The 27791-nt window shown below is 42.4% G+C and overlaps 1 protein-coding gene across 2 annotated transcripts in view; it reads right to left on the bottom strand.

Annotated features, from left to right (window-relative positions):
- ncam1a (neural cell adhesion molecule 1a) overlaps positions 1-27791 on the bottom strand; it is a 323979-nt gene that overhangs the window by 37109 nt on the left and 259079 nt on the right. For both annotated transcript variants that reach the window (XM_083778965.1, XM_083778966.1), the window contains exons 9-13: positions 22282-22432; positions 19635-19819; positions 17844-17940; positions 17327-17494; positions 12450-12575 (exon numbers count right to left, since the gene is read on the bottom strand). In XM_083778965.1, coding sequence (XP_083635091.1) covers positions 12450-12575; positions 17327-17494; positions 17844-17940; positions 19635-19819; positions 22282-22432 — 727 coding nt within the window. The remainder of the gene's footprint in view (positions 1-12449; positions 12576-17326; positions 17495-17843; positions 17941-19634; positions 19820-22281; positions 22433-27791) is intronic.

The following is a 27791-nucleotide window of genomic DNA, read 5'->3' as shown; positions in this document are numbered from 1 at the left end:
TTAACAAAAACATCACGGGACGAACGTCTGACGGAGTTGACGAACATCTGACGGAGTTGACAAGTTTAACTGATTTAGGTTCTAGACCACCTAGGATCTTGATTCTGGTGACTAATCCCACATTTTCAAGGATGAGGAATACAGTGGTACTATTTATATTGGCCCTGTGACCATGACAGCCATTTTCAAAATGGCCGCCACCTGCTGTTATTTTACAATAACTCAAGTTCTACACCACCTAGGATCTTGATTCTGGTGACTAATCATACATTTTCAAGGATGTGGGATACATTGGTACTATTTAGATTTGTCCTGTGACCATGGTAGACATTTTTCAAAATGGCCGCCAACTTTCTGTTATTTCCCAATAACTCAAGTTCTACACCACCTAGGATCTTGATTCTGGTGACTAATCCTACATTTTCAAGGAGGAGGAATACAGTTGTACTATTTAGATTTATCCTGTGACAATGGCAGCCATTTTCAAAAATGGTGGACCTGCTATTATTTTACCAATTTAGTCAGGGAATATTATCAGAATAATGTTAAATCTGTGAATACATTTCTTACCAAGAATTTTTTCACCAATGTGTTTGTAAAGGTGTCTACTAACATATCCCACATTGGTTTCTATTGAACATTTTTGACAGCTGCTGAAAGTTGGGTACCATACCAAGTGGCTATGGCCAAACTAGGGAGTCTATGGCCAAACTAGGGGTCAAACCCCTTGGGCTAAATTCGGCCATATATCCACTTGCCCAAATGTGCTGACCTCATTTTGTGATGACGGCTATGGCCGTTTTCAGCCCAAGGAGTGTTCTTCGTGCATAGCTAATGTTTGGAATGCATTCAGAATCATGAAAACTCCCTAGTTTGACATGTCACATAATGAACATTTTGCCTTATATAGGTTGTTGATGGTACCCCAACTTTCAGCAGCTGTCAAAAGTTCCCCTAGGGTGGTTGAATATAAAGCAATGTGGGCTATGTTAGTAGACACCCTTCCAAACACATTGGTGAAGCAAATTCTTGATAAGGAATGTATTACCAGATTGTATTAATATCCCCTGACTAACTCATCTTCTAGACCACCTAGACCCGACTTCACCAACAGAGACCCGATTGACACCTAAACAACAAGTTTGGACAGCCCCACCAATTAGTGTTACGGAAAATAGCAAGTGTCTACCCTAGGCCCAGAGGGAGACACAGAACTTAGATGCGGCTCACATGTTGCACGACTCCTCAACAAGCTGCCACCAGAGATGAGAGCTGAATTCTGCCGCACAATGCTCTGCGGCCCAGGAGCAACCAACACCATGTTGGAGTTCTCTGAGTGGTTGAAGCACGAGTCCTAGCCATATAGCCTGTGCAAAGGCAAACACCTTGAAGACCTGCTTGAGGTGAACAGTGAGCAGTGAACAGTGAGCGAAAGACTGAAGACAGAAGATCTGCCTTCAGGACTATCAGGCAGGATGTGCAGACACTGAAGGCATCAGTGTCATTCTGTGTCCCCAGCATGTCAACCAAAGCAATGTTACCAAATCAAAGGAGCCTTCACCTCAAGTCACCTGGGGCTGGGTGAGAAATCGTATCCTGTATCTAGCCTCACAACTAAATACAGACACATGGCCAGACTGCCGTTTGAAAGGGTTAAACCCTTCATCCTGATTGGGGAAGACCACCCCACCTAATCACACTAACCGAACAAGTGAGGTTGGGGCCTCCAGGTGGGCCAGCAGCCATCTGCACAAGACTGGGCTGGACCCTGCAGGAAAGCAATCTCCAGCCAAGACAATGTAAGTTGACTATAACAGAGCCCCAGAACACAGAGGTCATGAGAAGGATGGAGAAACACTGGCAGGAGGCCACCAAGATCAACGCCACACTGCAGTGGCCAGTGAAGTCAAACTGTGCGTCTGTACCTGAAAGGGACAAGTCAAAGGCCAGAAAGCCCACCTCCTTTTAATGTCCTGTCAGTAGCAACTCAACCTGCACCTGAAATAAGCCCTGACCCCTCCCAGAGAAAGTTCATCCTTGAAAATTGTAATGATTAGTCACCAGAATCAAGATCCTTGGTGGTCTAAAACTTGAGTTATTGGTAGAATAACAGCAGGTTGGTGGTCATTTTGAAAAACAATGGCTGCCATGGTCACAGGACAAATCTAAATAGTACCACTGTATTCCTCATCTTTTAAAATGTATTATTAGTCGCCAGAATCAAGATCCTAGGTGGTCTAAAACTTGAGTTATTGTAAAATAACAGCAGGTGGCGGCCATTTTGAAAAACAATGGCTGCCATAGTCACAGGACAAATCTAAATAGTACCAATGTATCCCACATCCTTGAAAATGTATGATTAGTCACCAGAATCAAGATCCTAGATGGTGTAGAACTTGAGTTATTGTAAAATAACAGCAGGTGGCGGCCATTTTGAAATATGGCTGCCATGGTCACAGGGAAAATCTAAATTGTACCACTGTATCCCTCATCCTTGAAAATGTAGTCTTAGTCACCAGAATCAAGATCCTAGGTGGTGTAGAACTTGAGTTATTGTAAAATAACATCAGGTGTCGGCAATTTTGGAAAATGGCTGCCATGGTCACCATGAGACAAATCTGTGATGGCCCTATAGCCAAAAATGTTCCTTAAGGCATGCTCTAACTGTGTGCCAAATTAGAATACGTCCCATTATTCAAAAACTATAATTTTATTGTTTTAGGAACACTTTTGTCAACTCCGTCAGATACATGTCAACTCCGTCAGACACAAAACCTGACGGAGTTGACGTCTGACGGAGTTGACAAAATGTCATTTGTTTTCATCTTAACCCTCTGTAGTACAATGTAGCCATTTTGTTTTTGCTTCATTTGTTAGCTAAACCTAACCCTAAACTTTTATAATAAACATTATTTTGGAATTCTTAACAAAGATCATAATAATGTCCTGACGGAGTTGACATGTAAAAGCTGTGACCACCCTGATATCAACATTGTTTGTTTAAAATATCAAACAATTGAATGCTTGTCAGACCAGGTGCTCCACTGTTGCAACAAATACAAACGGGACTTGGAAAAGGAGTCTTCAGGCTAAATCTGTCGACAATATTTTCTGATTAATTTAAGACTTTTAAAAAACCTGACGGAGTTGACGGGAGACGTGGGACACACATTTGATATGAGATATCTAATGGAAAATATAAATTAAAATTATTGTGTATATTGTTTGCTATGTTGTTGACAATCTACTTTAATTTAGTATGTATATTTATGTGATTGTGACAGTATTAGACACTTTTTTAGCAGTTTGAAATTATGACCACTTGCTGGGGACAGGCTAAATACAGGCGTTTTTGGGTACAGTGCCTGCTTTTAACTAATTCAGATGGCATATGAAAACAATTATAATGAAATTAATGGCATAATAATACACAACTGTATTACATTTCACTTTGCAAGTGCTTTTATTTTTATTAAATCTATTTATTTTTAACAATAATAAGGCTCTTATGTGTGGGACATGTTTTTCCCACTTTTGTCCCTCATCTCAAGAATGAGTGACATATTACTGTATGTGCATCGGATACATGAAGCATTTACATAGCTAAAATATATTTTTAATGTTAGACAGTTTTCAAATTGCATTTCTACTCTGGCAAATATGATACAGTAAAATCTATACAGCATTGCTTCATGCATCCATGTAATTAAAAGTTTTCCAATAACCACAAACATGACACAAAATTATATAATTATAATTAAAGTATTTAAGTATTTAAATGTGCACACTGGCCCCATCCAGAATTACTGAATTATTATCAAAATTGCATCCAGATTGAGATCTAGATTGCTTTCTTTTATGGCTTAGATCCATATTCTAACAAGACAGAAGCCAATTGTATTCTCTCTCAAATCGTTTTCTACGCCCTATTGATGTAAGTAATGTGTTTTTTATTGTTTCTGAATTTGGTACTTATTTAACGAACACTATACATTTTGGAGTGGCATCTTTTTTTAAGCCCTTTATAAAATCATGTACTATACAGTAAAACAGTATTTTAAAATAATCCAGGATTGGAGCTTTTATCGTGAAAGCGCAGGGCCAACAAAAGCAACAACATGACAGAAACAAACAAGAAAACAGAAAACACTGAGGGAACTGTGGTGTACTGGAAGTACAAACATTAAACATGATACAACATCATTATGTACACATGAAGCGTTAGGGAAAAGCAAGTCAGGTATGGACAACTTTGGGATAAAAGTATTTGTGACACTGGATCCAAATGACACACTTATTGCAGAAATGCACAAAACCGATACCATACCCGATAATGTTGCGGAGTCAAAGAGTTGCTACTGAATACCCCATAATGTCTAATGTAGTCTAATGTAAACCCAGGCCCATTGTCAAAGAGTTGCTACTGAAAGGGGCTCTCAAGGTATCAAATTAGCAACACGAAATTGTGAATACAAAAAAAACCTTGTCATGACTCTGACATTCATACTTACTCAAAAGGCCTCCCACCAAGCACGTTACATTCAAGGGCTTGTGTGTTACCACAAATCAAAAGCAATTTGAGTGACTATACTGTTTGTTCATGTCAGTGGGATGGAGCGCTCAATTCTATATCATCCATTTCTCCATTCCATGTCAGTGAAAGGCAAGTTAGCGTCTTAGGGGCTGTGTCTTAGGGGCTGTGAAACCTCTTATTTCCATGTTATATTTTGTGTGTGTGTGTGTGTGTGTGTGTGTGTGTGTGTGTGTGATATGAAATATGAATACAAAGAGCACTACCACATGTTTGATCGCCGCTTTATTTGTACAAATAGCCTGAAACGAAATCGCAAATAGATAACATAACGGTAAACATTTTTCTCACAGCAGGTCGGCCTGGAAAAAAGTAACAGTGGAGAGTGCTGCATCTCTCCGAATGTACTATTGTCTATTCAAGGGCCCCGGCTGCGCCGCATCTCACCAAATGTACAATTTTCTACTCAAGCCCCACAGAGTGCACTGCCCCCCCCCCCCAGAAAGGCCCTGCAGGGCACTGCTGTACACAGCCCCTAATACAGTACTGCATGTTCACTGGACAATATGGCAGAAAGGCCCTGCATGCACCCTGGGCAAGACCTAAGCTGAAAAGACTATCAGCGGAAGTTGCGGGATTTTAGCGGAAGTGAAATCGTTGATGCTTTACAAATCAGTTTACATTCTCCGCGAATGAAACAAGTGTTGTGATTGGTCGGGAAAATATCGTATCCGGGGGAAATAAATTTGACGGCTGTTCCGGAGGATACAACCGGCGATAGCTTCTCTGCCTTAGGTTGTGACCAGGCTTTTCTTTTCGCAGATAAGTAAGCCTGGGACCGAGGCTACCCTGCATGGCACTGCTGTACACAGCCCCTAATACAGTATGGCCACTGGACAATTGGACACGTGTCAGATTAAATTGCCTATTTAGACATTGCAGCAACAGAGAAAAATCAAAGCATATAAATATGCATGAATTGCGTGGTCAGGCACACTCATGCACAGTTTGCACACATCTACCCAAGGACAAATAATTGTCACAACACTCAACAAGGCAAAATGAAAATGGTGTTACACAAAAAATGTTTCAAAGAGAGAGGACTTTGTTGTTAATTACACTTGAAATTAATTATCATGATGTCGTTGCCATCTCAGAGCTGGAAGTCATCCAGATATGCCCTTCCGGGACAATTAGGTCACATAAACCATTTCGCAATGGCCTTTATTGTCCTGCCAAGCCTGCGCGCACAAAGCTATATTCTGTAACACTAAGAAAATGGTGCACTTTCTTTCAATTCAGAATCGAGCCATTAAAACGTAGTAATCGTACCAGTTCAAGGAGGCAACTTACACAATAAACAACTTATAATAAATTATAAGCATAAAACTAAAGATTAAATCTTAATCAACGTGAATATACACATTTTGCTGTGAATATGTCATCTCTCTATGGCAACAGTAGTTGTGGCAGCTGCCGTATACTAATTGTCACTGTACATGTACACTGTGGTTACAGCAACAACATGTGTACATACTGTATTTGTACAGATGTTAGCTTTTGTTAACCACAGTTTGGGGCGTCATGTCACGATCAGGAATCTGCCCAGAGCTGACGAGAAGCGCGGTGCTCCACCCTATACAACAACGCCACAAATCAGACACCGTTCTCTCACTTGATGCTTTTCGTCATGATAATCCCACATCTAGCTGCCGCCTGCCTGGCTGTCAGCAGCAGCAACAACAGACTCGATTCTCCATCGGCACAGGTGCACACAGATGCTTTGATATGTTCAAATTACTTATATATCCTGTACTGTAAACTCTGGAAGCGTACCACACGAGGCGAGAGACATTGTTAAGGTGAGGGGTGGTATAACTACCAACGGATATGAAAAGGGACTTGTTCTGAGCATTAACTATAGGTGATACGTGTTGGATGGCAGAGAGAGAGAGAGAGAGAGAGAGAGAGAGAGGCTGAGATGGACAGTAACGGATGTGGAGACTAAAGCTCGTCCTCATAGGCGAGGCGAGACTCGAGACAACAGACACACTCTTATTAAAATCCTCCTTCTTTCTTTCTTTATTTGTACAGTACACACAGCACATGCATCAGACTGACGCGGCATGCTGCGAATTATTATGCACTCGTCAAAATTAATAAGCGGCTTCAACAAAACCATTCCAAATTAAGCACACGACAAACAGGGGGCTCTTTAACACTGGCACCGTGGTCCTGCTGGCTATTATTTATTCATCTATGTGCATGCACGCTGAGCTCCATCCATTACTTTGTCCACTATTTTGTCAAGCTACTTAGAAGAGGAGGATTTATGTCCTTGATGTTAGTGCACTGCAAACGTGTTCTATGACGGTTCCTGATGGCTAGGAAAGGCAGCATATTGACTGCTTTATCCTCTAGCCAACAGTACACTTTAGTAATGTGTCTAACTAGAGTAGATTAACAGCTGCTTTTCTAGAAGCCGTGCCAGTGGTAATGTCAATCTAAACCGCTGGTTCTCAATGTCTAGTCCCTGGGGACCACCAGGGGTTCAAATGAGACCCTTATGGGGGTTTTAACGCTGAAAGAGTACAAATGGAACCATTTGTACCGCTCTCTGGGCTGTATTTTGTACCAGGTCTTATTCCCTAACTTGAGTAAACTAAAGACCTGGAGGCGTGATCAATGCTCTTTGGCCACTCAGAATAGCCAAATGGCATTGATCACGCCTCCAGGTCTTTCGTTTACTCAAGTTAGGGAATAAGACCTGGTACTTAAGACACGCAAAAATACAGCCCTCTGAGTCCAATAAACACTGAGGATTTTATAGTGTATACCAGATTGGGCTCTATTTTGGTTATATAGACCCCACAAGGGTCAGTTGGACCCCTGGTGGTCCCCGTACCAGACATTGAGAACCAGAGATCTAAAGCTAAAGTGAGGCCAGGCAGGCAAGGAAGGAAGGGGAAGTGGGGGGGGGGGGGGGGGGGGGGGGATTGGGGTTCGGTAGGATGGGGGGGATAGGGAGGTGGTGGGGGGGGAATTCGAGACACACTACACACTGCTTGGACTGGCATACTCACTAAGGGTGATACTGGTAGTGGTTGTAGGAATGGGGGTTGGTGTCTCTGATGAAACTGAAAGATGGTGAAAACATGGTGAGAGGCTAGGAGCTCAATGATAAGCTTAACCCCCCTGAAACAAGACAATTCAGTTCAGCAGCCTTTGTGGAAATGATTTCCTCCTTCCATCATGAGGGCTGATAGACAGCACACACACACACACACACGCACGCACACACGCACACGCGCATGCACATCCTTTTTCTCTTACTTACACTCTGTCTGGATGTAATAATGCATGCATCATTTTTGATGCACGTTTCTTTTTTTTATTTCAAAATTGCTGGAGGTCACAGTTGTGGTTAATAGCCACGCTCCTTGGTTTGGGAAATACATACTGTATAATTACTGAACTAACTGTAATACTTGAGAGACTGTGGCTCAGGAGGTAGAGCAGGTCATCCAATGATCCATGGGTTGGCGGTTCGAATCCAGGCTCCTCCTGTCTACATGTCAAAGTGTCCTTGGGCAAGACACTGAACCCCAAATTGCTCCTGATGTGCTGGCTGGTACCTTGCATGGCTTCCGCCGCAATCAGTGTATGAATGGGTGAATGTAATGCACTATGTAAAGCGCCTTGGATAAAGGCGCTATATTAAAAATGCACCATTTAATGCTTAATTTGCGACGGCCCTCATGTTTTTGAGGGCCGTTTTTGAAAATGTGAAAATAATGCTATCGGAGGAAGTGTTTCTACCGTACATTCCGTCAAATATACAGTAGAGTACGCACTCCTCGGAGGCACTGTGTGTAGCCTATACGTGTTGTTGCGTCAGTGAGGTCTAAAAATAAAATGAATAATCTGAAACGTTTAAATATCACAAGGGATTATGTGCTGCTCAAGCATTCCGGGAAGGAGGGATCAGCGCTATACCTGTAGGATATATTCAGTGCTCTGTGTGATTGTTGCACAAAGATGACCCAGTTGAACCACTGCACACAATGAGCGGAACTAAAGCATATCAAAGCCAAATGCGCGCGCGCACACACACACACACACACACACACACACACACACACAAACACACACACACACACACAGTGTCCAAGAGCCGCTCCACAAAGGTTATAGAGTAATTTTAAGAATGTGCACTCTCTGAACAATCGCCCACAGCTACATTGATGCTGACCTTTTTGCTGAACGTGCGTGCAACACAAAGTAGCATGTAGGTTAGCACAGATGCCGACGCACGCACGCACGCACGCACACACGTCCTGAATCTCAAACTCATTTTATTGTGCTGGAGATGCAGCCAAAACAGCAAAACAATAGAGAGAAAGAATCCTGTTAGCCAATCATCCGCCTGTCTTGTGTTTAAATGATTTCATCCATGAGCCTCTGTAAACTCATTCTGCATGCATTCTGCTCAGCTTGGGTGTGACTTTGTTTCTGTATCTTTCTTTTACTGGTGAATAAGGCTGAATATTGTGTCAGACACAGTGCCACACAATATCTGGCAAGAAATGCTTGAATGAATGTTTTTTTTTGCTGGGTAATAGGCCTACTGCTGCTACATGGAGTGGGGGATACAGGGGCGTCATTTGGGGTTCCCTGGGGATGGCACTTGCCACCCCCTAGTGTTCACATTTAACCTTAAATTCTGTTTAATAAACTAGAGCACTGGTTCCTAAACAGTGGGTCGGGACCCATTTGTGGGTCGCGGACACATGTTTATGGGTCCCTTTATTTTTTCTTTCCTCTGCCCCATATGCAGTCATCCACATGACCATACAGTATATGGGCATAGCGGTTAGATCTGTGGCTGTGGACAACCGGATCTCCATATATGTCTGAATCAGGGTGCCGTGGTCCAATTAGCCAATTTGAATATATAGGATATATAGGAACTCAACCTGTGAATGTTTCTCTCTGAATTAATCTATATCTCACACATTTCTTGTCTGCAAGATCTGCCATTGGTGCTATTTTTGTGTGGCTCCTTTTTTTTGCCACCACCACTTTTTGAGCGATGCCTAACCGATCCAATGACTGGCCGCATGTGTGCGTCTGTATGTCTGTTTAGAGTAGGAACAGCTGCAGTGACCTGAAGTTGCACTGCTGAACAGTGCTGTGCCTATAATGGCTCCAATGACTTAGAGTAGGAACAGCTGCATTACCGCTGGTCGCTAGTTGACCTAAAGTGGCACTGTTGAGCAGACTAAAGGGCCATTCACACTGAGCAACTGCAACTCAGCCAGAGGTGGTGGTGTATTTATTTTTTCTTTCTGGAATGACGCCTCTGTGGGGGAGAATACAGAGCTAAAGAAGAAGGGAGGATTTAGGCTAGAACTGAGGTCACACACTGGCTAGACTAGGATTTACAACTTTATGAAACTATACCAAAACCAACCTGAATCCACATTAGGATAAAGAAAAGGAATGCCGTCTGTGAAAGTTTCATGAGACAAGGGACACTGAGTGAATGCTACGGTATGATCAGAAACATACATATTTTTCCAAAGAAAGATGTTGTTTGAGCATGTAAGATCAAATAATATAAAGACATATAACCATATAACCACAATAACCATGAACCATGATCCCGCCCCCACCCCCGGGGAACCAGGCACTCCGCCCGTCCCCGGGCCCCTCCCACCGGCATTAAAATAAAATTATCATTCAGAGAATGTCATCCAACCCAAAGTAGGACAAATAAAATAAATAATAAAATAAAATGAAAACAGTCTGGTGGGCAGTAGATGAACTTACTTGGATAAGTAACCACTGTGAAATCCAATGGAAAACATAACAGATGGAAAAATGACGGAAAGAACAAAACAAATCAAAACAAAAACAGAAGAATGAGATTAAATATAATACAGTGTAAGAGGGCGTCTCTGTCCAAGTCGTGTTTGTGGCCCACTAAGCCATAGGAATATCACCTTTTTTTTATCTTTATGATTAAGCACTTATGTCCTGAAGTAGTGAAAATAGCCTCGCTACATCTACGATGTGTATAGCAGATATATTAGCTGCCTACATCTGCTATTTCCACTAGTTTGGGTCCCGGAAAAAGCTAATTTCAATGTTGGGTCTTGAGTTAAAACGTTTGAGAACAACTGCTTTACAGGATTCAAACTCAAATTTAGCAAAAGTACCAGATCTAGCGTATCTTGTGTGTCACTCTCCCAGGCCGGAGGGCCGTCGGAGTGGATGGCTCTATGCCATGGTTGGACTCTGTCTCTGAGAATAAAAATATCTTCGCCTGCTGTCTGCTGCTTCTTAATTCTTCTCCTTTTCAAGTTTAGTCTAGAAAGAATCTCTACTCTCTGTGCACGGGTCGGACAGGAGAACTTCTTTCCTGTTAAAATGTACTTTTTTGACTTTTGAGCTTGTGGATCTGCTACTTTTGATGCTTTTGTGTGATGCTGTAGCATGATCAAATAGGCATAAAAATAAAAATAAAAAAAACAGTTTGAATATGGAGATAGGCAGTTGGTATAGGTAATAATTCCAATACTTAAGTTTGTAATATACAATACATATATTAAAATTTGGGCTTTCACCATTAGAAAAGTTTATCCAACACTGTGGCTGGATGGATACAGCAGTCAGAGGTTGGTTAGCGAGGTGATTAGTTTATCACATAGCCATAGCCTTATTTACTGCTAGGCCCCCCCACACAAAGACAGCAATAAAATCACCTTGATCAATGCGGCGACCGTGTTTGACACGCCAAGTTCATCCTGTCACTAGCTCACTGTGACAGTTACTTGGCACTCTAGCTGGCGCTGATTGCTGTCAATCTCTCAGTCTTTTTATCGTTGCCCTCACCCAGGGCAAGGAAAGGTTATGTGATAAAACGTACTACTTAGTTCTGCGGCATCCACGGTCATTAGGTGTTACAGCTAATTATATCAATTCAATGTAGAAATCTAGGTTGTATTGATTTAAATTGACTTAGGACGAGAACAAAGGCTCCCTCTGTGTCTTTGGAACTCAGCAGATAAAGCAGGATGCTATAAGGAATGGATGCTACTTTGAATAAGCAGAGGGACGATAAAGCAAGATAGATAGAAGCCTTAAGACTAAGTGGACTACGTCTACCTCAAACAACACGCTGCACGTGACAAAAAACAGCTGGCTCAGCTAATTCCACAAACATCAACGGCATCAAGTCACCTGCGCCTTGATGATGTCGTGTTGTGCGGACAAAAAAACAAAACAAAAAAAAGTTATGCTGGCTAAAGAGAAATCCTGCTGTTTTAGGAGGAACATGAATACAGCATGCTCCAGCTATACCCAATTGCAATGTAGAACATCTGTTTCTCAAGTTTATAGAGAGGCCTTGTCAGCCAGTATGTGTGGAAATAATGTCAACTCAAAGGAGGAAATCCCATAATGGAAATGGATAGCTACAGTGGTGGAGTTGTCATGTGAAAACAGCCACCTTAACTTGGACTTTGATTGAGAGCTCTGACAAAGCAGCAATGCTTTCACACAGACTCTAATCGGTGTTCTCGCAGAATGGTAGGCGCGAAGGCATGGGAGTCTGCACACCGCTCTGCAAATACTGCCGCCGATACATCCATAAGTGACAGAAGTTCGGCGGCCCAGGTCACACACACATTATACACACATCATTAGACAAGTCGTGGTCATGAACTTGACAATGCATCATAAATGACTGTTAACTTGTGCAGCAGCTGGAAGGGAAAGCGTCGGGGTCTTTTGGTGCAGGAAACAATAGGTGCCGAGGGTTGATAGCTTCTGGGCTGAGGCAGGGGGGACTAAGGACAAAGCATTAAAGTAATTGCTAAATTGTGACCGGGGGAGCAGGGAAATGAGTACTTACGGACTGGCTCGGTCTTGAAAATGGTGGGTGGGGAGCTCTCGCCTTCACCTTTTCCATTAATAGCGGACATCTTGATTTCATAGATGGTCTCGGGCTTCAGGCCCATGATTGTGATCATGCTCAAGCCTGTCAGGGGAAGGAAGGTAGTGTTGTTACAGGCCATATAAGACACACAAACTAAAAGACTGACACATACTGAACCATATATGACACACAGACATACTGAAATATATGGACATGTGGGCTATGAGGGCAAGGTTAGTGGCCAAGGTCAAGGTTTTCCTTGTTCCTTTGTGGGGCTTCACTCACTAGTAAAGACCACATGTGCCTTCAACAAAATAGATTTGTTTTTTGCTTTGGCAGTATGTGTGTGTGTGTGTGTTTTCATAAAGTTCCATTTACAAAAGCAAGTTAATTCATACGGTAATCACCAAAAATATCACAATCAGTTTGGCTTGTTTTGAGATATACGACAGGTCATAATATGGCAGTAAGTAATCCAGACAGCATTGAAAAATCCATCAGAACTGTTGTGGCATTCAAAGAAAGAAGTTTTGGGGTAGATAATTACATTTGCATATTAGCACAATAATGCACAGCACACAGAATGGTGTTGTTTTGCTGAGGTCCATCATTTACAAGTTTCTTTTCTCATTAAGAGCAATGCGGATGATATTTTCATTAAATCTTTTGCAATGAGTAATGAGTCGCAATTTCATGGATGAGGACAATTTTTGGTTCCAGAAATCCACAATGGAGAATCACAGTGTGATTCATTAAAACCCTGGTATGCATTTCAGATTACTGTCTTAATAGGGAGGAAAAATAAACTTGGTATGGCAATATAGTATAGCATTTGCTAAACACACTCAGTAGTCAGTAGAGAACGTCTGGAGAAACTATAAGCTTAATTGGGGTGTAAATGCCACACCATGTGTCACATTCACTTCTTGTGTTTTAGGCAAATATAATTTTGCACCTACCTATCACAATGCCAGTGAATTCAAGCTCTGCAAATAGAGGACCTTTAAATAATGCTCAGATTTTGTACGCATGAACTGCTTTGCGTTTGCAATAAATGTTAACGGCTGTATACAAATTAATATTAATTAACGGGAGCAAACCAATTACTTTTAAGATTCCACTCATCAATCTAAATTAGCAGTCATGAAACCTATACGTGTTTGTACAGTCGCTATGGCCGTGGCCATATAAGAGTGCTTGGAGATTGTCTGGGAAAACCGAAGGGCCTCGGCCTATATGCCCTGGCCTCGGCCTATATGCCCTGGCCTCGGCCTATATGCCCTGGCCCCGGTCTACGTGCCCTGGCCCCGGTCTACGTGCCCTGGCCTCGGCCTATATGCCCTGGCCCCGGTCTACGTGCCCTGGCCTCGGTCTACGTGCCCTGGCCCCGGTCTACGTGCCCTGGCCCCGGTCTACGTGCCCTGGCCCCGGTCTACGTGCCCTGGCCTCGGCCTATATGCCCTGGCCCCGGCCTATATGCCCTGGCCCCGGCCTATATGCCCTGGCCCCGGCCTATATGCCCTGGCCCCGGTCTACGTGCCCTGGCCCCGGTCTACGTGCCCTGGCCTCGGCCTATATGCCCTGGCCTCGGTCTATATGCCCTGGCCTCTGTCTATATGCCCTGGCCTCGGTCTATATGCCCTGGCCTTGGTCTATATGCCCTGGCCTTGGTCTATATGCCCTGGCCTTGGTCTATATGCCCTGGCCTTGGTCTATATGCCCTGGCCCCGGTCTACGTGCCCTGGCCCCGGTCTACGTGCCCTGGCCTCGGTCTATATGCCCTGGCCCCGGTCTATATGCCCTGGCCTTGGTCTATATGCCCTGGCCCCGGTCTATATGCCCTGGCCTTGGTCTATATGCCCTGGCCTTGGTCTATATGCCCTGGCCTTGGTCTATATGCCCTGGCCTTGGTCTACATGCCCTGGCCTTGGTCTACATGCCCTGGCCCTGGTCTATATGCCCTGGCCTCGGTCTATATGCCCTGGCCTCGGTCTATATGCCCTGGCCTTGGTCTATATGCCCTGGCCTTGGTCTATATGCCCTGGCCTTGGTCTATATGCCCTGGCCTTGGTCTATATGCCCTGGCCTTGGTCTATATGCCCTGGCCCCGGTCTATGTCAGACAGACAGACAGACGCAAACCCTCCATGGGATGATGAAACTGAGGGGGTAATTTAGCCCACACTCTCTTCCGACTCTCCTTATGAAAATACAGCCGCCTATTTATGCATTCCGTAAGCACACTGTAATAGCAGCACTCTACAATGATACTGTAGCTCATGTGGTTTAGAGAAGTTGAGGACAAAATGCATGTGAAGATACATTTAAATAAAAAAACACACAAACAAATAAAAAAAGAAAAACATCCCTACAATAAACTTCGATTGACTCTCCTGTGGCGTTTCGTGATAAAATATTGATATAGGTGATACAATATTTAGACGCTCTCCAAACACAGCGACTACAAAAACATACAATAATGGCTTGAACGCATGAATGACAGCAGCATTTTGGCCCCAGGGTGGCGCTAGAGCAGTGGTTTTCAACCCTTTTCGTATAAAGGCCCATTATTTATTTGGCTTTTGAGCCACTGACCACCATTTTATGACATTTAGGGTGCCATTTTGAAGATCCGTTTTACAATGGGGTAATACAGAAATTGCCCTCGCTCTGCGCACAATGGTATTATGAAAGGAAAAACGGCCGTGGGTCTCATAAACGCAACAAGCACTTTTTGATTTTACACTTGAGTGGCTCTGGGAGGCTGCTAGAGTGTTGCCATGTCTGTTTATTATAAGCGGCTTATTTTTCTGTAAAGTTGCTTGTAAATATTGGTAGTTGTACTATTTTGTGGTTGCTTTTCTTGTTTCTAAAGTGGTTATTTGGGCTTTTCTCCTAATGTTGTTTAAACCAGTGATCCTCACTCAGCACATTCCCATGTCAAGGATCCCCAGATGAATGCATTTGCCCAACTAAGGACGGCTAATCCAAAAATTGTATTAAGAATTTCCAAGATTACTTTTGAAAATAGCAGATCTATACCAGCTCACAATGCATCACATTCATTCATTAAAACTATGAACTCTGACTGCAGGGGGATATATATAATGATCATTATAACAATGTGCAAGAACATATTTAAAAAGAAGGAAGAACTTTATATTTGTGGACAATCAAAATATGTTTTTTTATTTTAATGTGGTGTCATTAAAATGAATCTGGATATGGCAGACTCACTATCTAGAAAATAAAAACATGGCACTTCATTTAAAATAGGTTGCAGACCCCTGTTATATGCGCTTATTTTTATAGACCTATTTACTTGTTTCTATGAGACATGGCAGTCTTTTTTTGGTAAAATGTTGAGATTAGAAACGGCCATAATTCTTTCATTTCTCAACCTTAAAAATAAATAAAAACATCTCCATAATCCTTGGGAAGTGTGCTTTCATATGCTGTATCACACCCGATCAAGTCTTCTTCAATAAAATGCTACGAGCGAAGACCATATACCATCGGGGCCACAGGCACAGCATTAAGCAGCAGCATTCAACTCATTCCTTCATCATGACTTGAATGAAATAAAATATAATAAACGTTATTTTACTGGTGTTTTTCAATAGAAACAAATTATTTTGAGGCATAAAGGTGACAGCATGCAGTGCAATAGGAATAATTAACCCAAATGTGACATGAAGTCATGTCATGTCTTCTATGGTGCCAGCCTGAAGAAATGTAATACCACGATCCCCAAAGTGCGCATTCCGTATGTGACATCAGCTGACTGGTAAAGAGAATAGTACGGACATGTTGATTGGGTACGTCTCAAACACGCCTTAAACACACCCATGACTAATTCAAGGCCATTTTGCGCAATCCACGGGGTGTCGAAAGCGCTTCTTAACATGCCCAAAATTGCAATATGACATACAACACGCCCCCAGCACATAAAACTGTAATATGATTAGTAATATTATTTGAAGTCCTAAATGGCACCCTTAGCCTCTCAGAGCCCAAAACTTTCTTTTTTTCCCCCACAATTCCATGCTGTTTTGATGTTGGTACCATTAGGAGAGATAACAATCAAAATAACAATTCTTGTACATTCTTCAATTGTGTAGACTTCTTAAGTAATGCAGATGTTTAACAATAATTGAACTCTTGAGAGCGTAAAATGAAACCAAATAGACGCTCTCAAGAGTTAGAGATCTACAGTATAAGGGTCCAACTCTCCATCATTTAGCTGGGGACTACTGGTTGAGAACCACTGCGCTAGAGGAAAGGCCATGGGTCAACAAAAGCTTATGAGATATCTTGTGTGCAAAGTTTACATGAGTGGGTGACGCTGTTGTAGAACACGATTGATTAGGGTTCATCCTCCCCGGAGTATGAGTGCACTCAACAAAGTTTCATGGCAATCCGCTTATGCCATTTTAATATTATGATGCTTGCAACCAATATAATATGATGAGTTTTCTTTTTTACAGGCAATCTACTGCAGCCTTGATATTTAAATCAAAACCAAACAGGGCTGTTACTGTGAAATTCGATTATGTGGACAGTGGACGTGAAGTGAAATGTTTTATAATACCACTCGCGACTCGTGCGAGTGGAGTTGCACGTCACAGGCACATAAAACAAACAAACAAACAAATAAATACATAAATACCACCAGCTCGGAAATCTCACAGTATCAATATACCGTGGCTGTTTATGCCGTGGTAATACCATAATACGGTATACCATTGTTGTTGTTTGTGATTAGCTGCCCACAGGATGGCGACGTCATCTCAATGTCTGAATGTGTATAAAGTTGGGCGCGCGCGCGTGTGTGTGTGTGTGTGCGTGTCTCACCATCTTCAGCCTCGTACTCCCGGCCAGCCCACTCTTTGCCAGGCTGGCGCCAGTCAGCCTTGTACTTGAGAACGGGCACCCCACCGCTGGAGTCTGGCTCCTCGAACTCCACCACCACCGTGCTGGAGAAGGGCTCCACGCGCTCGATGGCGGGCGACGACGGCACCTCTACGAAAACACAATTTTGACCATTTTCAGCATTTTATTTACACATTCAGAGCTTCAAATCTTACTATACTGTGATGTCGGCCAAAAATCTGCATTTTGATATATATATATATATATATATATAATGCCAATCTACACAAAAATCCTCAGTGTTCATTTATCTCAGAATGTAGACATGGAACTAAATGGACCTGCAGGGGTCTATTCCATTTGTAAATGTTCTGAGTCCATTTGGTTCCCAACAGCTTGATCTCAATATACAATTTTACGTGCACATACTTAATAATATAAATAATAATATAAATATTTATTTTAAGAGTTAAAGAAGTGAAATGTTCTGATTGCAAACCTGCTTGGATAAAAACAAATTCCTTGGATTCGGAGCCGATGGCGTTGGTTGCCGTGCAGTTGTAGCTTCCAAAGTCATTCTGGGACTCTGGAGTGATCTGAGAAATGTAAACAGGAAGATGACCACTGAATGAATAATATCATGGACCATACTGAAAATAAACATGAAGAGGACCACTGAATGAATAATATCATGGACCATACTGAAAATAAACACGAAGAGGACCACTGAATGAATAATATCATGGACCATACTGAAAATAAACACGAAGATGACCACTGAATGAATAATATCATGGCCATACTGAAAATATGCTGTGTGGGCAGAGAGAGGATGTCTGGGATTCGTGGAGGTCACCGGTTTGACCTCAGCTCAAGTAAGTGTCTGTGAGCATGACACTTAAGTTGGCAGCATGAGCATACTATAAAAACTAAGTCAAAGGTGAACGTTTCTTTGGCTTCGGCAGGGCTTTCTCGCAACAAACAAAGCCCTCTGGCTCAGCTCGGCATTCTGAATGTTACACTCTGTGCCCACTGTATATACACAGTAGAGTGTGTTATCTCGCTCCATTCATTAATTGCCATCTGGCTCATTAACCGTCTGGCCACCAGGATTAATTAATTCACCCGTATTAATATATTAATTCACCCCGTTTGACCCTTATTTTAAAGGAGCCAATAAAACCCGCGACCGGATGTTACTTATGTTACTTATGTTACTTAGGAGTGTGTGTTGTGACGGACCAGATCCAGTATCACGCTCGGACACAACAAAGGATCACCACGGCCATTACTATGGCCATTACTATGGGCCGTTGAATAAACCTTGTTTTGTCCAGAAATGCCATCTGGGACAAGGAATAGGACATAAAGGCGATCGAAAGAAACAGATACAGTAGGTGTGGATGCATGCGCAGTTCCAAAGGCGTTAAAAGGATTAATAAAGGTTTGTGTACCTTCTAACATTCACAGACAACCTTTAATCAAAGCTGTCAATGGTACTTTTCCGATAGATCGTGGAAATATAAAACATAAAATATCGATTGAGTGTACAGTATATGAGCAATCACACATGATGTCACTGGCACTGGTATCCCTGTGGTTGAGTTCGGCTAGTTGGGAAACGTGGAGTTTGACCTAATACTGTAATAATAATAAAAATCACACCCCTGTGAAGTGAGCAGTGCAACGTTGCACTGCTCACTTCACAGGGGTGTGATTTTTATTATTATTACAGTATTAGTTTTTTTCTTATGAAAGCAGAGAGTCTTCTGTTTCATACGGTATATAGTATGTACTGTACATGTCGCTATAGGCCTTATTTTGTGAATAATAGTTGTTCAGGTCCATGCCTTCTCTAAAGTTCTCTCTGGTGGGCGCAAGCTGCATTCAATAGCCAATTACTGACAAACTGTACATGGGATCAATGTGTATTGTTTTCCTCCCTAAAAGTAGACATTCAGGGCTTTCATTCAGTGTGTAGTATGTATATGATATTATTTGTGTTCATTTTTATATCTGTCTGTCAATGTCTGTCAACTTCAACCTTCCATATCTTCCATATCTGATTTTTTTTTAATTGAAGTGGACAAGTTAGGCTTTCTTTTGATGTATGCGGTGTGATTCTCGCTATAAGAGAACATTTCGCTGTGGGCCCCGAAAAAGTTCCTTCGTCCAATGTTAATCGCTCAGCATCACCAAGCCAGAGCTCACAGAATACCCCAGCACACTATGTGTTAACGGACTAATTTCCCATTGAGTCATGGTACGGGAACAGGTGATGGCGTCAAACCTCTAGGTTGCTGACAGAAGGGCTATTGTAGATCTTGATGTTGGTGGTGTTGACAGCAGGTAACTGCAGGCCGTCTCTGAACCACAGCACCGAGGCACCGGGGTGGGCCAGCACCTCGCAGCTAATGTTGGCCGAGTTCCCTTCCCACGAGTACACCGCCACTGAGCCCTGGATCTTAGGAGCATCTGTGCGCACGCACACGCACACGCACACGCACACGCACACGCACACACACACACACACACACACACACACACACACACACACACACACACACACACACACACACACACACACACACACACACACACACACACACACACAAAATGGATGGCTTAGTCGACAACACAAGAGCACTAGTGTGAGAGCACAGATGTAGGGTTCAGAGCAGTATGCCAAAGATTAGGGTCTCGCATAGCCACTAGCCAAGCGAGATCTCTTCCCATAATCAATGTTTTGTTGATAGAATTGGGTGGAAACAAATCAGAGATAGTAGATAAAAAAAATAAACTAATGCATTGCCGAGCCGATGCAAAGGCGTGCAGATGTTCCTTCATATTGGGACGGCAATGTGATTTATGTTCAACGCAGTGGGTTTGTTAGCGGTCGGCGGAGGTTGTTTCTGCTGTTTAGACGACACAACATAATCAGTAGGCGGAGATCTCTGATCATCTTCCTACGTGAGACTAGTTCAAGGTTGACACTGTTCAACACAACAGGTAAATTGCTGGATGCTGCCGACTGATTTTCTTTAAATGGCCGTGCATTTTGATTTTGAGAAAAGACGCTCTCTCTGTTTTTAAGGACCTTTAAATGATCAAATTGTGCTGGCAAGTGCAATCCCAATTCCATTTAGCTTCTATAGACAATCCAGCACAGCACAATCCCCAAACACTTCAGTAGAAGATTAATCTAATCTCATCAATCTAATTATACAATTGCTGGCAAACAGGAGCATGTAGCAGAGTAGTGTACAGTGGCTGCTGCAGTAGCACACGCTGTCCCATCAGTGATAGCATGAATAAAAACATACATTTGTGATTTTCACAGAGCTTTAAACACTCCTTTCAGAGGTTGCTTGTTTTCCTGGTGTTTTCCATCTTACTGAGGCGACCTTATACTCCTGAGCAGCTGGTCTCTGAGGATCTGAGCTAGCAGGTCCTCATGGTTGGGACACCTTAACGGCTCCGCAGGCCCCAGATGATGAGACTGATGGACACCACTGGCAAAAAACAGATGCCACTGCTGTCCCCCTGCAACCCCGATTCAGCTCTTACAACCTCAGTCTTTTATCACGTTTTGGTCTCATCGACCAGCATAACAGCCTCCCAGCAGAGTCTAGATGGATTTTTTGCCCTCCTCTCTGCTGCGGTTCTCGGGTGGAGGGCACAATCATTGTTTTCATGAGATACTCATGGTAAACAGACCTCCAGCTGCTATAAAAACACTGCACACCAAAATGGAGAGGCATTGACACTTTACTACCCAGCCCAATAAAACCCAGGAACAGGACACAGTAATAATGGTATTATTTGATACATTAAGATAGGACCAGCTCATATTTATAGAGACAGTATGGATTGTTGATAGTGAGCATAGGACAGTGCAGAATAGATAGAGCAGATTTGCTTGAGAGAAAAAGCACCTTTTCTTATCGGGAATTATACTTTGACATTGTTTACATTGAATCAGCAGCCCTATACCCACTGATTACTGCAGCTAACTGCAATGCCAACATTCCCATCAACTGTGCATTATTATTCTATCTTGTTAGGAGCTCATTTTCTGTGTACTGAGGGCAGGGGACATTAATTGAATTGGGTGTTATTTAGCACTATCTTTCTCTCTCCTTCATATTGAGGTAACAACTATGGTGTGAAGCTTTCTGAGACTGTGCCTGCAAAGCTTTTAAAACGTGTGTAAGAAAAAACAAGACAAGACAACAGCATGAATTCCCTGTGCAATCTGGATAGAAAACTACCTTCAACCTACTGCATAACCTGAAATGTCAATTGAAAACATTTCTTCATTCTTCAGACTATAGTGGGAGAAATCTTGGTATACGGTTCAGGTGGTGATGAACAAAGATAACATGAGCTGTGATTTGCATAGCAGCATCAGCTGAGTCCCAATATGGGAACCCAAAAAGAGAAGAATAAGAATCTGTCTTGAGAGCATAAAGTGCTCTCTCTCAAGCATAGAGTGCTAAATTGTAGTGGCTGATTTGATTTGATCAGCTTAACTGTAGTTGGCTGTGAATGAGTGGTCTACTTTTGTAGAGATACATACAAGCATGTGTGCACGTGCAAGTAAGCATGCACAGTTGCACACACACAAACAAACAGTATGAGTAAAAGAAAAACAACGGGGTGATGTTACTATTGATCAATGATTGATTGGACCAACCATCGCAAATTACTCTGGAGAGAACTACACTCAATATTAGAGCAAATACAAAAAAATATGTTTACTCTAAAAGTTGCATTGGGCATTGAGCCTTTGATGAAGGCAACCCCAGTTGCACAATTCTGTACAGCACACTGGGCAATTCAGGACATGCTTATTTATAATTAATTTTGTTTTAATTTGAAAGAGAGAGAGAGAGAGACACTTTTCAAAGAGAGTTAGGCAGTCTTGAGGGACTTACAGCGGACTTCCAGGTACATGGGTTGGATGTCCTGGCCAATGGAGTTGCGGGCCGTGCAGAGATACTGGCCGGCGTCGGTGAACTGGACATACTTCAGGGTAAGAGAGGACACGCGGGCATGGCTGCGGACCACAACATTTCCATCAAGGCTCTGTGAAGAAGACGGAAACCATTGCAGTTCACAATCTGATGCTCCCATTATTAAAGCCATCGGCTTTTGTGCACCTGTCAGCATACCGAGGCGCCATCATTGTGTTGATACAGACATTTGCACGTTGTAATCACTCTCAGGAAAAACAACGATAACAATGGTTTTAACATGAGAGAAACACTTGAGAGACAAAGAGAACACTAGTGTGTTGATTTGACTATTTAGATCAACATGTTAACGTATCAGAGATAATTCCAGTTGAGAACGGCAAGCTTTTCCTGCACAAAAGAGAAGATATTTTTAGTCGAGCAACACTTGTTGATGTGAAAAACTATAAATTACATAACTTATAAGGGGGACACAATAGGTTCTAAAGAAACACCGCTGGGGAAATGCAGTGACTAGCATTCTCTATTAATATTGCAGTGCTGTAACTTTGTAGACACGTCGTAATTCATGTTATGCAAATGATCGAACAGCATCCTCTGCGCTGGAGAATACAGATTTTTGGGGGAAAAAGCACATTTCTGCTCCGTTTACTGGAGATCTGAAGCAGGATACTGGAACATTTTCAAAGGGCAGCATTAATCTTACCAGATGACAATGACACAACCAGGGGTTTGCGATGCTAAACTATTATAAACAGGGAGAAGGTTAATGGAGAAGAACACCATCATCATGGAATTATGTGTAGAGGTGTATACGGGCAGATTTGAGTCACTCTTTGCAATTTATTTAATCTCACTAACCTCTAATAAAACTAACGAATGGTACGGGTGGATATCCTTCACTGTTGATATATTTATGTTTATTCGTAGAATGTACATACGGTAACTCATTCAGAGACCCAAGGTGGATGTCTACTGTTCTAGTCTTCTACATGACACCTGAACTTCTCTGCAGGATCAAATAAAGCTTATCTTATCATATCATATCTTATACCAACTGCGGATAGATCTTTTCTGCTCGTAGTATATTCTGTAGGGCCAACCGATATGCAAATGTTGAGTTTAATGTCAGCGTAAATCCAGAGAATGATGGGTCACTGCATACATGCAAGTACAGTATAACCTCATGAGCCATCGTGATCTATAATAACTTTAAAGCTGAAATGAGGCTTGCATAACTAGTCATCAATGTGCCATGTAGCCGTTAGAATGTTATAGTTCAAGCATTAATGATATGCCATTATATGCATGCATGTGTGAAACAAACAGTGGCAGGTTACTGCCAGACTGCCTCACAATCTGTAAGACTAATGTAGCCTCTCATATTCCGACTATAGCCATTGATTTTCTCCCTCGCCTATCATGTACAATATGTGGGTTGTGCATGTACGGTACATGTCCTTACGACCTGTAGCAGCCTGCCATTTATGACAGAGAGTTGGTAACCAAATGGACCCTTTTCTTTAACTCTTGAGCGCGTAAAATGCTCTTTTATGCTCTCAAGAGTTAACGATAACAAAACATAAGGCTCAATTTAGGCTAAATCTCATCAAATGGTGGTCCATGGCTCAAATGCACAATAAATAATGGGCCTTGACATGAAAAGGGTTGAAAACCACTGATTTATGCTATAATCGGTTTCCAGTCCACAAACGCAGCACATTATGCAGATTTTGACTTGATCCTGACCTGAACCTACTGTAAACCTAATAATATGCCACCAGCAGGCTATGCTGAATGAATAGTACTTCTGCTTTTACTCTATGCTGAATGAATAGTACTTCTGGTTCTCTAATAATATCTATTTTTTTCTCCCTGCCCTTGGAATTGAGGGGAGCTATATTGCGTACCTTTAATAAAGAGAGCATTTTACTGCAATTGTGTAAAAAGAGTGGAAAATGAACCATTTGCTCATATTCACACCGCGGCCGTCTTGCCATTAAGTTTATGAAATGCCACCCCGTTGCCCCCCTGCCTTTTCAATGCAACAAAAATCAGAGTAAGGAAGCTGGCATTTCCGTTCACGAAAGCTAAATGCTCAGATGATTTCTATTTATTTTAGGATCAATTTAAAGACGAAGTGGGGAGGAGGCTTGACTTCCGCTTTGTGGCTTGCTCATGATCAGAGTTTCCGTTCACAAGACCCATGACGGAAAGACTAGGGGACTAGAGACGGGGATGTGGCGGCTAGTTGGAGGCTTGGTCCCTCCTCAGCTGCACCGATATAATATATCGGTGCAGCTGCCCTGTTCTCCATCTCTGTCTGATCCCTGACGTGTTGTGCTTTCTCTGAAACCAGAAACTGGTTGGCTTCCCTGGACCTCGCCTCGCCTGCTCTGCCAGCCTAAGCCTTTAGCCTTAAGGTTTGGCCTATTCGTTGTTTTGCCTTTTTGTTTGTTCTCTTGATCACAATCAAGAGCTGATGGTTGTTTCTTGTATTGTGCTCGTCCTCCTCAGAGTCTCCTTCCAGCTCATTTACAGACAAAGACACAGCAGTGATCACAGAGAATCACCAGCGTAGTGCCTCGTCTCCTCAGAAGACACAGCAGTGATCACAGAGAATCACCAGCGTAGTGCCTCGTCTCCTCAGAAGACACAGCAGTGATCACAGAGAATCACCAGCGTAGTGCCTCGTCTCCTCAGAAGACACAGCAGTGATCACAGAGAATCACCAGCGTAGTGCCTCGTCTCCTCAGAAGACACAGCAGTGATCACAGAGAATCACCAGCGTAGTGCCTCGTCTCCTCAGAAGACACAGCAGTGATCACAGAGAATCACCAGCGTAGTGCCTCGTCTCCTCAGAAGACACAGCAGTGATCACAGAGAATCACCAGCGTAGTGCCTCTCCTCAGAAGCAATCCTGTACTTGTACACTCGTCTGGTAGGAAGAATGTGTTACAGTGGATCTAGGACAGCAAGTTACAGCAATAGACTTCCAACTGACCTCTAGATCTAAATAGCAAAATCAGCATACAGTACTGTCGCTGTCGGGCAGAAACCATATTTCTCCATATTTCTCTAACTTAGTATTTTTATTTAGTTATTTATGTTCATAGTTGAATGCCCCATTTTTACTTTTCTGTTTGACAGTGATGCCAGGTTGAAAATTGTTACGTCTGTCTGTAGGTTGGCATCATTGTGTTCACAATATGTTGCGATGCGACGCATTGTGAGCTTGTAGATCGGCAATTTTCAAAAGATTTTTATACATATGAAAACTAAAAGTAAAAGTACTTGAGTACTTTTACTTTTGGTACTTTAAGTACACTTTGATGCCAACACCATCATTAGTATCAGCGGTAACACCTGTGAAGGAAGTAGGGAAGTGGCCAAAGTTCTTTCCAAAATGGCGTTTTTGTGCATACAGCCCATTTCAGGTATAGTAGTCAAATAATAATGGACTGCCAGTCCATTTTCCAGTTTCATCCCCTAAAATAAGTTCTGGGATTGAAGATTTAATACAGGCTCATACCAGACCAGAAGATACATCAGAAACATAGATCAAAGCGCCTCATTTCAGTTGTTAAAGGCAAATTGGCATGGTTAAAGGCAAAGGTATAGTTAGAGTAATAATGGACTGGTAGACTAGACTAGAAAGCTACATTTGCTAGTGATCAGCATGAGTGTCTAGACGAGAAGCAATGAATGGCAATCTACCGTGGCACAACTATCACATTTAAACACTGTCGGCAACAAACCAGCTAACTCCATTTTTCAGGAAATGAAAAATACTTTTTTCAGGAAATGAAGAAAACCAAAAAATCTTTTTTGAAACAAAGCAATACTGCCTCATCAAAGTTGGTATTGTGACTTTATATCTTGTCAAATACTTGCAAGAGAGGCAGAGAGGGGGTGGAGTTAGCTGCTTTAGCAGCAGTGAAGTTAGCCCATATAGTGTTCAGTTTGATTTAGCTGGTTTGGTCAGAATCACATTTTACTACTTTTTATTGGTTCAATGTTATCCAACACACAGACGTAAAGGGTGTTCAATAGCATTGATTTATGGGAAGAAGAAATACAAGAATAATGGAGTTAGCTGGTTTCTGCCGGACAGTGACGATATATTAATTATAACGCATATAAAATAGGGAAATAGCAGAAATAAATATGAAGCGACAATATTTAAAACCAAAACAAAAAATGTGACATTCTGTCATCATGGCAAGTAATGTCTTTTAGACATAATGTTGTCTTTTTGTCAGAGAAATGACTTGAATGATTAGGCAAAGTGCCTAATCATTCAAGTAGGATTCATATTTTGGGCCGTCGAGAAAAGAACGTGCACACTGAATTATGAGCGAGACATTCCGCTCGTGCTTCCAGACCAAGCATATTAAGCCACATTATAAAACGATAACGGTAATGCATATGGGAGCATGACTCTGACAGCAAGAGATCCCGGACCAATGTTCCGAGTATTCTGTCCGCGTGATGAGTCACTGGTCGCACGCTGTGATGATGATACTACGCATTACGTAGACATCTGTGCCGAGATAACACAGAACAAAAACGAGTGGGGAAAGCAGCAAGTTCCTTTGAGGAGGTGAGTTTCATAATGGAGATACTGTAGGTGGCTTACATCAGAGCAAAGTGGAACTCGTAAACAGGCAACTGAAGTTAGGTTTTGAAGCCTGCGCACATTCTAGATTTTGGGAGCTTATCAACTCGGGAACAGCAGCACAGAGTAGACACTGACGGAGAACATTATCGAAACGAATAGCCGTCATCTAAGATTGTAGCCTTGAGAGATTGTCATCACATCCTGCTTTAAGGCAATTACTCATTCCTAGGATCAATCCAGCCGTAATCTTTACCTTGCAGCTGGATTGGTAGAATTCATTCATCTAGGGATTAAGCCTTTTATTTCGTGCTAATGGCAATGAGTGAAGCTTGGATGTTACATGGGAACAGGGTTCAATTTGTAAAAAAGAAAAAAAGAGAGAGAAAGAAAGAAAAAAGGGCATGTTCTTAACCACTTATGCCCTACAGCCTACACTGTATAGGCCTACTTCGTTTATAGTTTATAGAAAAATAGTGAAAATACCCCTACTACCAGTACCACATTGTGATTGTGATAGTAGTTAAATTGTGTTGTGATAATATCAAACATAAAAAAGGAAGAAAAAAAAAGTCCACATTTCCCAAGAGGAAATGCATGTATTGAATTTATTCTGACCAGAAGCGGTGATAAAAACCATATCCCCACTGGTCATAAAAAACGAATGGCCAGAGGAGAATGGCCGCTCCCATCTCTTCTCTCAGCAAATCAAACCCTGCATCTAGTAGTCTACACAGCTTGGCTGGGGTTAGTGTTGTGTCAGCGGCCTAGCAAGAAGACTAACGGGTCCACAGCAGAGCAGATGGTGTTGGCTGCTTGCTGTTCCAAAACGGCAGTCGACTGGAGCTGCCCA

The sequence above is a fragment of the Protomyctophum parallelum genome, assembly GCF_964188405.1.
Source record: "Protomyctophum parallelum genome assembly, chromosome: 1".
Taxonomy (NCBI): Eukaryota; Metazoa; Chordata; class Actinopteri; order Myctophiformes; family Myctophidae; genus Protomyctophum; species Protomyctophum parallelum.
Note: the sequence above shows the minus strand (reverse complement) of the source record. Positions and strands in the feature narration are given on the sequence as shown.